A 14,413-nucleotide genomic window follows, 5' to 3' on the forward strand; every position below is an offset into this window, starting at 1 on the left:
AAAACTGGTACATTCTTGAGAAGGAAGTGCTCAACAGCATGCCTGGGAGCCCTTCTCTTCCTTTATAGGGAGATCCAGTCAGACCTCCCTGTAATCGTGCAAGGGACAGACCCCTGGCTCAAGCCAGCTGGAGGCGCTAGCTGTGGAATGAAGACTTCAGCAGATCGGACCTGGTCTGCTTTCATAGGGTTTGGTAAAACAAATCCTGGGATCTATGGGGGTTTACAGGATAGGGCTTCAGAAAAACAACATGTAAGCAGCTCTGAGGGTATAAAATGGAGCTATGGCATAACTCTACTAGCTCATCTGACAGTGATGTGACTGCAAGTGTCCCTTAGAGCCCTCGTCTGTGCACAGGGTCAGAGCACACCCTACTGCGGTCCAGAGAGTCTGGGGAGCGGTGGTGGCCGTCTGGGACCTCGGACTGGCGCCCGGCAGCTGACAAGCAACACTTGATACGCGAGGTAAGACCTTTGATTCCTCGGAGTCCAATCTGAAAATGCAACCCTGTGGGATCACAGTTTACTGTGATGAAAAGGGGACTTGAAATTGTGTCTGAGAGTTAGTGAACTCATAGTAAAGGTGTGTCCTGAGCCTTGAGATCAGAATGATACGATGAAGCAAAGGAGCAAAATGAGTGTTATGCCTGCCAAAGCAAGGGTTCAGATGAATGGAATGCTGATCCATTTCTTTTGCTTCCTTTATTGGTAACCTCTCCCTCTCTCTAAATGTATATATGGAGAGAGTGTGTGTGGACAGACATTTAGAAAAATAAAGGTCATGCACTTTGGTTAGGATCACAATATAAACATCGATATCGAACCTCACCGTCCTTCTACTATCAACTTCAGTGGGGAGAGGAGTAGGACCTTTTCCACACAGTGAGAAACGGGAAATAAGGACCATGGATGGGATAAAGACTGAAATAAACTAGCCTTTGATTACCTTTCCTGAGAAAATGCAGTGTCACTGAAAAATAAATTAAAGGAGCCTCTAGAAGAATTGCATGCTTGCTCCTAACTGTGGAAGGATGAGGATAAGAGGACGGAACAGGCATAGCGGCACTGCAGGGAGGCACGTTTAAACGCCCCTGGGCTGCCCATGTAGCTAAATCAGACAGAAAGGGTGTGTGTGTGAGGGGCGGGCATTTTCCTGATGGGAAATATATGGCCAATACCCTAAACCCAATTCATTCATTCATTATTCATTCATTCATTTATAGGCTCTATGCCCAGTGTGGAGCCCAACGTGGGACTTGAACTCACGACCCTGAGATCAAGACCTGAGCTGAGATCAAGAGTCGGTGCTTACCCGACTAAGCCACCCAGGTGCCCCGCTAACCCTAACTATTATGAAAGGGCAGAAGCTGGCTATCAGGCTAACACATCAACACACTGGGACACCAATTAGCTGCTAAGGATGGCAAGACTCTAAGTCAGTGATCCTCACCACTGCCAGGGTTTGGAGGCACTTTATCCAGTTCAGGTGGAGAGAGAAGTCATAGTAAGAGAGGATAAAAAGTAGAGATCTAAAATATGGAGAGGAAAAATATAAAGCATAAAGATACAGGGGGCATAAAATAAAGAAATAGCAAAGTAAGGGTATAATGCAACATTCTGTAAATATTTCTTGGGCTGAAAAAAATGTATAGAAACTAGAAGGACTGAGTATCCAAAAAAAATAATAATCATAACAAAAGAGAACGCCCCATGAAATTTCTCTATTTTAAGGATAAAGCATCACAAGCAATCAACCAGAAATCAAAACAAAACAGTAACTCTTACAAAAGAAGCAAAAGGTTTAGCCTCCTGCTCTCTATAATATCTAATGTCAAAAGGCTAAGAAGCAATGTCTAGGGTCTAACCCAGCCATTCCTGTGACCAGCCAGACTAAGGAAATGTCCAGCAAACCACTTTGTCCATAAAGCAGAAGAAAGAAAGAACAAGCAAGGATAATGCAAAATAGAACAAAAGTAGATGTTAATCTCAGGCATTGCAATAAATGAGAGGTAAACTGATTTTCACTTTGGTTAAAAAAAAAATCATATGATTCCTATGAACAATTCACCTAAAAGGAAATTAAGGACTAAAAGTAAAAGTTAAAAAAAATATATAATAAGGACAGGAAGAGCCAAAGAAAAACTTGAGTCCCGTAAGCCATCTGGTGGGTCTATGATGATCATGGATCCTAGCCCGGAGCTCCTCCCCTGTCACAAGGTACCATCAGACCACTGAGGCCCTGAGAACATTCATGCCAGCAAGCGTCTGACTTGGGGAATATACTCAGTGCTCAATATTAGCACCAACTAAATTTCTGTTTTCAAGATTTGGGGACTAGCCACAGTGAAACAAATATATACACAAACAAGTCAAAATTAGATCTGAGAGATATCTTGTTGTAAACATTGATATAGCTTCATTTCTTCTGGGGAGTTGATAGGGTTTAACTTATAATCACCATCATCACCACTATCATTACATTCTTTCATTGAGGTATCTGAAAGGGATTTAAGGCAACTTCTAAAAAAAAAATCGTTTATGTATAACATAGGATTTTAGCATTATTTCTCACAGATTATTAGGCCTAAAAATTAAATATAAATACACTCAAGTTCTTAATTATATATAGTAAAAACCAACAGCATACCCTTTAAGGACAGATAGTACATGAGGTACCAGATGAGGGCCTTTAAATGTCAATAGTGCTAAAATAGAAAGGTTGCAAAAATATAAGTCTGTACCACTGAAATACCATTAAGTGGAAAATAATTATACTATATTTAAATCGTACAAAGTAAACACTATCTAGATTACAAAATTAGTACATATCAGATGATGAAAGAACTGTGAGTCATTCAATGGCCTTTTAAAAGTAGGCAGGACATAAATAAAAATAAAAATAACAATAATTTCCCTCCTCTCAAGGATTATTCTGTTCCAGACAGCAATGCCAGTGCCAGCCAGATCCAAGTTTGATCTTTCCACATAAGACAGTGTCACTCAAGGGCAGGTGGCAGATGGAGGGAGACATCCTAATGGTAGTGGTCTAAGGATCTGTCCTTGAGTTCCTGCTACTGAGATTCCCCAGGACTATCCTGGGTCCTGTTTCGGTTTGAGTCATGGGTGTTCAATTCCTCCTTTGAAGAAAATTAATATCCTCAAAATTCATGCCTTTTTAAATTGTCTAGAGGCAGACTTTCAGAAGGAAAGGGAGCACTGGGAATTGGGTCTATGTTGGGGAGTAGCTATGAGACTGATTCATGTCTAGGTTGGGGAGGCAGCCGCCCGTGATGCATGGGAATGCAACAACGAATTAACCAGCTTCACAGAGGATGAATGCTGTTGGGAGCCAGGCACTTGGTTCCACAGACCAATTTGAGGGACAGAGAAATGCTCGAACTGCAGGGTAGGATGGCTGCTTTTGAAGATACAAATGACTAAAAGGACCTTGGGTAATTTAAAATCACAAGTTCAAATCTCAAAATTCACACCCGAAAGTATAAGGATTTCTTTTATCACCTATGGCTGAGATCATCCCAAACCACATTTAGTAGATCAGTCTTGGACGTACTGAATTACAAAATCCTCTAATTAGGTCTGGACCGTGAAGCCAAGGTATGGATGGAGAATGGGCAGGACTGGGACAAGGAAAGGGATGACCTCAAGGAGGACTGCAGGTGCTTGACCCCACCCATCCTCACCCCCACTGCAGTGCTCCCGTCTGGGAAGCCTTCCCTTCCCATGCAGCGGAGGTTGCCTGGGTCTGAATCCCACGACTTCCAGAGGGTGAGACCCTGGGCAAGCCCCTTAACCTCTCAGGGCCTCAAATTACTCATCTGTAAAATGGTGGTCACAGAAACAAGAGTAGCATCTCCAGGGGTCCTACAAAGATTAAAGAAGCAAAGATGGGCAAACTGCTTAGAGCGGTGCCCAGCTCCCAGTACGCTATTCACAGACGGAGAGATGGTGGTTGTTTTTGTATCATCCCTGTTGTTATTCAAGAGAAACCTAATGATATTTTTATGACCTATTGGGATAACAAAACCTCCACACAAAAGGGCCTGGAGGAAAGGTTGAGAATTCAGGAATGAGAAAAATTCCAAAATGTATTGTAGAAATTTTCTAAGTATTAATTTTTTTTTTTTTTGGCTTAAGGCACTCCGAGTTAGCTTTCAATTTTTCCCAACAACAATACAAATTGCTAATATTTTGATGCTGGTTGCCTCATGATAGACCTAAGAGTGAAGCAGAAGAGCCAAGGCTTCCTTGGGAAGCCCCTGAACCCTCGCTCAGAAAATGGACTGAAAACTGTCCTCGATTATCTCAGGATTGTGTTATGACCCTGTCAATGCCGGGGCTTTAGGAAATTTCCAGGGAAAGGCCAGGGTTGGAGTATGTTGCATACTTCCTGCTACTACAGTAGGGTCCTGTAGGTAACAAGTAAGCTGAAAGCAAAGAAGGAACAGCACAGCATCCTATTAAGAGCAGTGAAGATTTCTTCCTGTATCTTGTGATCCAAGATGCTAAATTATTAGATGGGGAAACACAGAAGGACAGTCAGAGAAATAAATAGTGGGGCTTGGTTCCTAACCCTTCCATCACAAATTCTGAGGAGCACCATCAGCCCAAAGGAGGTAAGAAGAATCCTCATTGTAAGGCTCTCTCCACTGGGAGGAAAGGTATTTATTGTAGTATGCGTAATACTTATTCACTTTGTCAAGTCAATAAAGTGGAAATGCTTAGATAAGTAAATACTACCCATTGAAGTGAGAAAAGGTGACCACTCCAAGTCAAACCAGTGGATTCCCGATCCAGCATAGGGCTTCAGGGGCTCAGAGTCCTTGTTTGCAACCTCACTCGAATGGCAGAATCACTGCCATGTCACAGGAAAAGAACCCCAGAATACTCAGTAATTCAAACTGTGAAAGAGCAAAGGACTTCCAGGATTGGCTTTATCAAAATAAGATTTATTAACATAGTCCCTAAGAAAATATGAATGCACCAGTGACTGGAAAATGATTTCTCTGTAGTGGCCAATAAATACATTCATATGCTGTTAATTTAATTGAATATTACATTTAAGGGAGAATTTGTTTCTTGCCTTTTCCAGTACCCAGAGGCCACCTGCATCCCTCTATTTTTAAAGCCAGCAGCATAGCATCTGCAAATCTCTCTGTACCTGACCTCTGCTTCCATGGCTGTATCTTTCTCTGACTCTCCCCCCCATCTTATAAGGACTCATGGGATTACATGGGGTCCACCTAAATATCTAGGATAATCTCCCCATCTCAAGATTCTTAACTTAATCACATGTGCAAAGTCCCTTTTGTCATATAAAGTGACACATGCATAGCTCTCAGGGATTAGGATGTGAAGTTCTTCGGGGGGGGGGGGTCATTCATTTGTCTATCAGTAATGCCCTCCAGGTGCACCTGGATGGCTCAGTCGGTTGAGCATCTGACTCTTGGTTTTGGCTCAGGTCATGATCTCAGGGTCCTGAGTGTTGGGCTCTGAGCTCAGCAGGGTGTCTGCTTGAGATTCTCTCTCCCTCTGTCCTTCCCCCTGTTTGCATTCTCTCTCTCCCCCCCCCACTCAAAATAATAAATATATCTTAAAAAAAAAAATGCCTACCCCATGTTCTTCCTCTAAAAACACTTATCAATGGATCTTTCTCTAGCTGGTAAGATTCACGGGGATAGTATTTACATCCGTGGACTTTCACGGCACTGGCTCTGTGGCAGTGGTATGCTGATAAACACTTAATGAGCTTTCCAAAAAAAAAAAGGAATAAAAGGGCCCTGAATTGTAGCTTTTGCAATTTCTATGGTTTAAATACTTTCATCAAGTCCAATTTCAAGCTAATGACTTTACTGAATGTAGAGTTTGGAAAAGATACAGAGTTGTACACCATCTGACAAATACAATAACATAAATTACCCCAAGAACATAGATAATAGTAAAATGAAGTAGAGTAACGAGGGCATGATGGAGTTTGAGTATGACTTTTGTTTTCATTTGAATCTAATTTAGTTAATTGTAAGTATATACAAATTAATTTCTATAACGGCTCTGTTTACCAAATAGCTTACAAACTTCCTGTAGCTTAAGCACTCTAATATAGAATAGTTCCCTGTCAATATTTTAAAAACTCATTTACTATCATTAAGCTTATAAATAAAAATGTCAGGAGGTTTTTAAATTTCAAACATCAGCATGTTAATACTCTACAAGAATACAGTAGTGATTTATACATTATTATTCATGTACTATGAATATGAAACGATTCCCAAGCCAAGATAATAACATATTTATAAAGCTTGTTTCATACTTAGCTACTAGTATGTATTTTATATAAAGCAGTTAGATATCTCAAGTATCCCCTGAATCAACATAATTTCCACAAGGTTGACAACAGCCAAAGAATTAGATGAAATGAAAAATAATAATTAAAACCAAAATAATTAAAACAAATTTAAATTCTTTAAAATGTTTGTCATTTAGAGTGCTTAAGCTACTGCAACTTGGCTCTCTTCATGGTCTTTTTTAGTACAAAAGAGCCGAGTACTACGTTCTGTAACTTTCCTGGCTGACTTACAGCTTCCCACCAGATGCAAACAACAGTGAACCTACTTAAGTCAAGTAAACTTGACGCTACTGAAATCTTTCAGACATCATGCAAAATCAAAAATGTTAATCCCAAGGAGAGGGGACAAAAAGGGGAAAAGCTCCAAAGCAAGATGACACACAATAGTAGGATAATCAGAGATAAAATAATTGCCTAGAAAGTTTTTTTTTAGGTATTTTTCTAAAGTCAACGAGACTTTTCCTCATTGCTAATATAATAAAATATTGGCAGAGGAAATAACACTTTTCAATGAAGAGTGGGGAGTATATGTCCAAGCTTGTATGGGTCATAGTTGTTAAATGGCAGGGATTATGGAGAAAAAGTGAGCCAGCAGAAGGAAGAGGATTTTACAGAAGGGCATGTATTCTGTGGAAATACATTTGTTAAATCAACAAGAAATAGCTGACAAATGAAATAAGTATCTATACCTGTATTTATAAATAGAACAATCTGATCTTCCTGAGGCAAATTAGTTGACAAACACAGGATTTTTTCATTAACTTATATGAAACTAAATAAACATAACCGATTTATATTATCATGGCTGGAAAGCATAAAATCTATCTAGACATTTTTGTAATCACATATCAATTTTGATTGGGATCAAAATTCAGAGGCACAATCAATGAAGATTATTTCCGACAGCCATGATGCAAAGACCTGGCCTTCCCCGGCAGTGCTAATTTCATGATTTACTTACACACTTCCTGTGGTAGAGCTGCTATCGGTGAGGAAAGATCCATTAGTCCTTTCCATCTGGGCCAGCCTGAAAAATGAAAATAAAGAGGTTCCATAAGGTGGCCCCATTGGGCATGGTCAACTGAGGTACATTCTCTGTTGTTCTCAAACTGTCATAATTCTGACAAAATATGAAAAGGTCTAAATCTCCTAATAAGATTGGGAATTTAAAACAACATCTAATGTTCAGTGACCTCTCTATCACCACTGCCTTAAGGCTTGTCGGTCTTCATCTTTTACCATGCTATATAGACTCCTAATTCACCTAGGCTCCTAACTGATCTCCCAGGCCCTACAATTGGTCTCCATTCTCACAAATCTGATTATGCTCCTCTCATGTCTAAAGACTCACCATGACCCCCTTTACCTAAGACATAACCCAACTCCTTAGCAAGTGGGGCTTCATTATCAGACTTCAGCTTCTATTCCTTCACTCCCCACTCCTTTAAACAAGCTATGTTCTTCCCCAGCTCAATGCTTGTAAGTATGTTTTTCCACTAGTCTAAGCCTACCTTTTCCCAGAAATTCTATCTGGCCAAGATGCAGTTCAAATGTTACTATTTATATGATGTTTGAACTAACCATTTTAGGAATAGCTAGTTGCTAGCTCCACAGACACTTCCTATATACACTTCTTTTCTGAAAGTTTGTGAAGCCAGCAAGACCAGCCTGTACTCTATATTGTTTAAGGACTCTAAAATAAACCTCTATAATAAAGCATTAGCATAAACTTAATTACATATTGTAATTCATATGTGCACCATCTCCTGAGAACACTTTCAGTTCCTACACTCATTCATTGAAATGGGTTATATTATCTAAATCCTGCTTGTCTAGTGTTTGGATTCTCATGAGCTCAATAATCACATCCCATGGAGATTCACTCTTTATGGAATGTATAGCAGGTGTTTGGTAAAGTGCAAATCACAACATGGAAAGATGAGAACCAAGATTCCAAATATAATGGAGTCACAACTCTTGCAAAACATCTCTTAAATCAAGGCATGTCAATGATATAGGATTCATACAGCAATAGATACATTCTGGGTGGCTGCGCAGCGGAGGGCTCCTATCAAAGTCTCTTACCGTGTGGCATACTGTTCTATTCTGGAATGGGTGTCATCATGAAACAGCTGAGGAGACTGTGAGGGGCTATAAAAGAAAAAGCAAAGAAACAGTTTTATGCCCAAATATTGATAGACGTCACTATTAGGAATGTTAGCTTAGTTAAACAGTGAATTTGCCATGCAAACAAACCATGAGGATTGTTACCCAGGAGGCAGACTATTCTTTTAGTTCAAGAGTTTCGTAATTACCCCCATGCTAATGACACCGATCAGAGTACCGGCTCCTGCAGATGGAGCTGTGAATACTCACTCATAGTGCTCTGGCCACATGCTGATGAGTGTGACAGGACTGCAGAGGGGGAGAGGGAAACAGAAGTCACAGAACTAGCACTTGAGAGCGATTGCAGACAAAAGCAGTGGGAGGCTGGGCGAGAAGACATTCTCAACTGTCTTCCACTCTCATGTTTGGTTGCCCTGAGGTACACCATGGGGAAATCAAAAGTAGGAGAAGTCCCTGTTTATTCTAGAGAAGAAGCTGTGCATTCAAGTGCCTGCAGGGGCTTTTCACAGATATTACAGGACATTTGTTACAGGAGAGCAAACGCATCTTTAAACAGTCTCATTGAAAAAAAAAAAGAAACAAAATGCTCTACAATAGCTCAAAAACATGGAATAATTGAAAAGATAACGCTCCACGATATACCGAGAGATGATGCGATCAGATTCTTGTTTTTCCTGGAGAAGAAACTTGGTCAGAAATTCCAAAGACTACATTATATATTGATGGCAGAGTTGCAATAAAATGAGATTTTTCTGATTCCTTGTCCAGTTTTAAATGTAAAAATTCAAACCCGAGTATGCACAAAGTATCTCAACCTCCCAGAGACACTGAAAGAAGATGCTACACCTAGATCCTCTCCCCTACACCCAGCCCCAAATTTCACATTATCAATAAAGCTGAAAGCAACCTGATGATGATACACTTTCTTCAAACAAAATTTTTTCTGGAAGTTCAATCTATGAAAATGATAAGGAAATGTGTTCTTGCCTGAATCTGGAGCTTGATCCTTCAGTACCACTCCCAGCCCTGGGGACCCTCCAACCTCGAAAACTGCCTAGAAATCCTCACGTCTCCATGAAATATCTTTTGAAAACTGAACATAATGAAAATGATTTTTTTTTTTTTTTTGAGGAGAGTGGGGTGAGGTGCTGATGAATGTGGAAATTTAAAAGTCTAAAGAAAATCAGTTCTTTATTTAATTAAATAAAAAGTCTCCCACACAAGCTCATGTTGACTGAAACAAAGCAGAAGGAAAGTTTAAATTATTCTAGATCTGCTTGATTCTGCTATTTCTATTATACATAGAAACTTAAGAAAAAGTTAATGATCTCATTAGCTGCTACTGGGAAGCACAAGTTAATGTCTGAATAACAAAGATTAAAAGGAGATGAAGGGCATCTTATTGGGCTGAAAAACTAAGACTATCTGGACCTACTTTCAAACATAGACATTAATCCAGTCTGTGTTCGTCAGAATATTTGTAAATAGACTTAATCATCCACATATAAGCTAGTTACAACAATAATGAAACAACATAGTATTATTCAATCGTCTTTTACATCATTACTTTTCCTTAACTCTGAGATATGGATGTTAAATGTCAAGTGAATGATTTGCTATAAACTTTCCAAAAAAATAGTAGCTACTCAGAGAGTATTTCTAAAATTCAAGTGTACTACAACACCTCTGGCAAACTTTAAGCACAAGAAAAATATGTACTTTTGATCTTAATTGAACTCGGAAAAGCTTTGTGAAACTGCATGACTGGTTCTTGTGAAGTTAATTCAGTTAGCACAAAAGTGATTCACTGAACTAAGATAAGAATGGCAGACGTAGAAAGCTGAACCGAAGTTCTCGAAAGTGTTTTATATATTGAGAACATAGAATTCTAAGAAAAGAAGTAAGATTTAAAAAATCAAACTTTAGGCCTCATTGACTTCAAAGTATTTTGATTTGTAGAAAAAAAAAGGTTAAGTGATAAATTTTCTCATTTAATTCTGGGAGATAAAAACAAGGCAATAATATCCCACTGCATAGTTAGAGTCTATAGTTAAAGAGGGTTCAAAATAAGACACAGTTAATAATGTAGCCTATCCCTGCTTTCCAGAGCAGGGGCTGAATGGGATGTTTTGGTTAATCACACACTAATATGCAGTGAATTAGACTCTATTAAATATACTTAATATTATATAAAATATAATCCAGACTTTCCTTAAAGAACTTAATGATTCTTTCAATGCCTTACGCTTCCAGTCTTTTGCCTTCTTCAATCCATTTGCCCCAGAGTAGGTGGGGCCCTAGTGTGCTCTCACATATAAACCTTCAATGGTTCCCTACTGTTTTCAGGATAAAATCCAAACACCTTGGCACGATTTATAAGGCCCTTCATTATGTGGGTCCTGCTTCTCTCCCCACTCTCATTTCTTGCCACTATTCCCAGCTTCCCATCCCAGTTTCCCAAATGATCTTGTCTCTGGGATTTTGAAAATACTTCCCTCGCCTAGAAACTCTCCTTCTCCTCCTCCCACACCAAACCCTGCACGTCTGGCTCTATGAATCTTCCCCGTCTCAGTGTAGCTGAGACTTACTTCCTCACTTCCTCCCGGTCCATGAGTTGGTTCTTGCTCCAGTAAGAACTCAAAAGGACCATGAAACTCATCTATTCCACTTTAACCAATACCAGGCAGAATTGTCTATTTTACTTCTTTGATCTTTAGGGAAACCAACCTACCTTTTAGCCAATAATAATCTCTCACAATTCTCAAATGACTTTTATTTTTAGCTTATTTCTTAGGTTTATTTTCTCTTTTTAAATTAACATATAATGTATTATTTGTTTCAGGGGTACAGGTCTGTGATTCATCGGTCTTACACAGTTCACAGCACACTGGGAGCACACTGGGGCCCCACCTACTCTGCAGCAAATGGACTGAAGAGTTATCATTGCTCACCACAGCAATGGTAACTCTTTAATCAAGTTCTACTCATTTATTTTGATTTATTTTTTGAAAACTCTTGCACATATAGTTACCAAATTAATTGAATAAACCTAAGCATGGGTTTGTTTAGTAATAACTCATTTTTCTCCCAAATCCCCTCTATGTATGCATGTATAATTACTGGATAGGGGATAAGACATCACATTTTGCAGGGATGAAAGAGAAAGATGCAGAAGAAAATTCTAATCAGCTTCATAAATAACTTCAACACATTTACCACTTGACTGGTTTTTCTCCAATGTTCTGTCACAAATAGGAGAATAAACAAAATCAAACTTTACTACCCACTCACATAAATTGTTACACCAGAAGATTAAGTGGCCCTGCACTAGAAAGGGCTCAGCAAAAAAATGAACTATACTGACTTCAAGGATGTGTTCTAGAGTTAAAAAAAGAAAACCTGCCCACTCTATCCAGTATCTCATAAATCTTTTTCAAAAAGCATCTTGTGACATCTGATTTAATCTTATACTCCTTCGTTTCTTTCTCTTATTTTCCTCTCCCTGAAAATGTGGGCAAATGGATGATAGACGAAATGAAGCATTTTCAGAATTACAGCCAAAAATCATAGCACAAAATTATTTGGTATGCTTTTCTGTTCTTTTTCATCCGAGTGTCTTTAACTAAGTCACTCAGAATAGAATGACTGATGTCAATGATTATTTTGACATGAAAAGGCAAATTATCAAAAATGCATAAAAGGAGTATAAAAGATCGATCTAGATGCATGATTCATATGAAGGATGTAGATATTTGAAGTGGGACACAAAATGCCAATGGTTTATCCTAAGAGTGAAAGGCGCATCACTAGTTCAAGCCTATCAAATTGTCCTGTAAACAAAAGCACTATGTGATCATTCTATGCTTCAGGCAGCTACTCCAAAGGTTAATTAGATCTGATACCAAGGGAAGTAAAATTGTGTGTTTATCATGGCGTGTTCAGCCCAGTTAAACTATATATTAGATAGCAAAACAAATAAGAATGTAAAATCATATAACCTTTTGAAGAAAAAGACAAAAATATATCCATAAAACAAAGAGAGAACCAAAAATCTACTTTTCCTTATGGATTTTAAGTATTTGAATAGCTCTCTGTAAATTGAAATTGCTCCAAAAAATTTTATTCTAAAATGTACTGTGGAAAAAATAACTGGGAGGCATAATATTTTAATTGTACCCAGTTTGATATCGAGTAAAGGTATCAAAAAGTTACAATTTTCTGTATGCTTTAAATGTGTGGTATTTTGGGATCTATCAACATACACAGTTGTGCACCCAAGACATTCTATATTGAGGGATCAAATAGCTACTGTGCTTTGGCTGTGGTCTTTCTTCTACTTCTTAGAAGTTCCACAAATCAACAAAAAACAACAACATACATTTGTTCATAAACTCAGCAAAGTCAATGGTCTACAAAGCTTTATATGGAAAAAAAAATCCAAGCTAAACAGTCTATTCCTCCATTTTGACATCTTTGAGTCGTAGATTGTTCTAATACTAGACTATGACTGCTCTCTGCATCTCTCTCATACACCCAATAAAACGAACTAACAGTTTTGAAGGTTAAAGAAAGAAAGACTTTGCTGCTATAAACATCGGGGTGCACGTAGCCTTTCGGGTCCCTACTTTTGTATCTTTGGGGTAGGGGAAATCGGAGGGGGAGAAGAACCATGAGAGACGATGGACTCTGAAAAACAAACTGAGGGTTCTAGAGGGGAGGGGGGTGGGAGGATGGGTTAGCCTGGTGATGGGTGTTGAGGAGGGCACGTTCTGCATGGAGCACTGGGTGTTATGCACAAACGATGAATCATGGAACACTATGTCTAGAACTAATGATGTAATGTATGGGGATTAACATAACAATAAAAAAAAATTAAAAAAAAAAAAAAAAGAAAGAAAGACTGATTTCACAAAAATTGGCACTCAACACACTTCTTATACTTCTCACTACAATTTTCTTTACAGGAGAATGTAGAAAACTTCACACTTCATACCTCTGAGCTTTTCTAGAGTCATTTGAGAGGGCATCTTTCTGTAACTAGAACATCACTATTTTTATGACTAGGCATTTTGCTAATGATTAGCAATAAAAGTTAATTTTTCCCAAGATTCAAGCACAAGAAAATTGCTTCAGCAGGTGCATTTATGCTGTGATTTTGAAAAGTGATTCAAAGATTTAAAATCAGATCTATTTTGATCTTGATATATCATTGTTTAATAATTTAAACTTCTTGCATTTCTTCTGGCTTGCTTTAAGAATTCTTTGTCTTTTCACTTCAGGTTACAAGTTGTTATTTTTCTTTTCTTTATAATGCCATAGTAATTTTGCTATTTTGAGATTTTTTGTTTCATTTATGTTTATAAACTCAAATTACATACTTTTAAGAAATTTTGTCTATTTTATGTACCTATAAAGCTATCTCATTTTGCTGCCTTCATGCTCAAGAGAAAAGAAATTTAAAATATTTCATCAAGATTTTGATGTGATTTTAGCACAGGTATATATGAATCAAGATATTCAATATTATTAATAAATTTAAAGTAAAAACATGTAAAATAAGTGTAAAACATACTACATGAAATAGCAAACCCCTCCCCACAGGAGGAAAAATGGAAAATGAATAAAATCATGAAACAGTGCATGACACAATTCGCTTTAAGTATTTTTAAGAGGAAAAGAGATGACCAAGGCAAAGGTTGAACACACAGTAATACATATTTTTAAAGTGGAGGAACACTTTCCCTAAAATTTCAGCTGTGGCATTGTCAAATCAAACAGCAAAAATTCATGTTGTGAAGACTGATTCCAAGGTTATTTACCTCTTTTAAAATGAAACATTTTGCACGTGATGTGCTGAGCACCGGGTGTTATATTGACCTGATGAATCATTGAACATTATATCAAAAACCAATGATGTACTAAT

At 38.2% G+C, this 14,413-nt stretch overlaps 1 protein-coding gene across 13 annotated transcripts in view; it reads right to left on the reverse strand.

Moving 5' to 3' along the window:
• UTRN (utrophin) overlaps positions 1-14,413 on the reverse strand; it is a 546,896-nt gene that overhangs the window by 15,976 nt on the left and 516,507 nt on the right. For 12 of the 13 annotated variants that reach the window (XM_078054618.1, XM_078054624.1, XM_078054617.1 and 9 more), the window contains 3 exons: positions 8,740-8,778; positions 8,449-8,514; positions 7,325-7,390 (listed from right to left, as the gene is read on the reverse strand). In XM_078054618.1, the coding sequence (XP_077910744.1) occupies positions 7,325-7,390; positions 8,449-8,514; positions 8,740-8,778 (171 nt within the window). The remainder of the gene's footprint in view (positions 1-7,324; positions 7,391-8,448; positions 8,515-8,739; positions 8,779-14,413) is intronic. The other variant, XM_078054622.1, reaches the window with a different exon arrangement.

This window comes from Halichoerus grypus, chromosome 9 (assembly GCF_964656455.1).
Source record: "Halichoerus grypus chromosome 9, mHalGry1.hap1.1, whole genome shotgun sequence".
NCBI lineage: Eukaryota > Metazoa > Chordata > Mammalia > Carnivora > Phocidae > Halichoerus > Halichoerus grypus.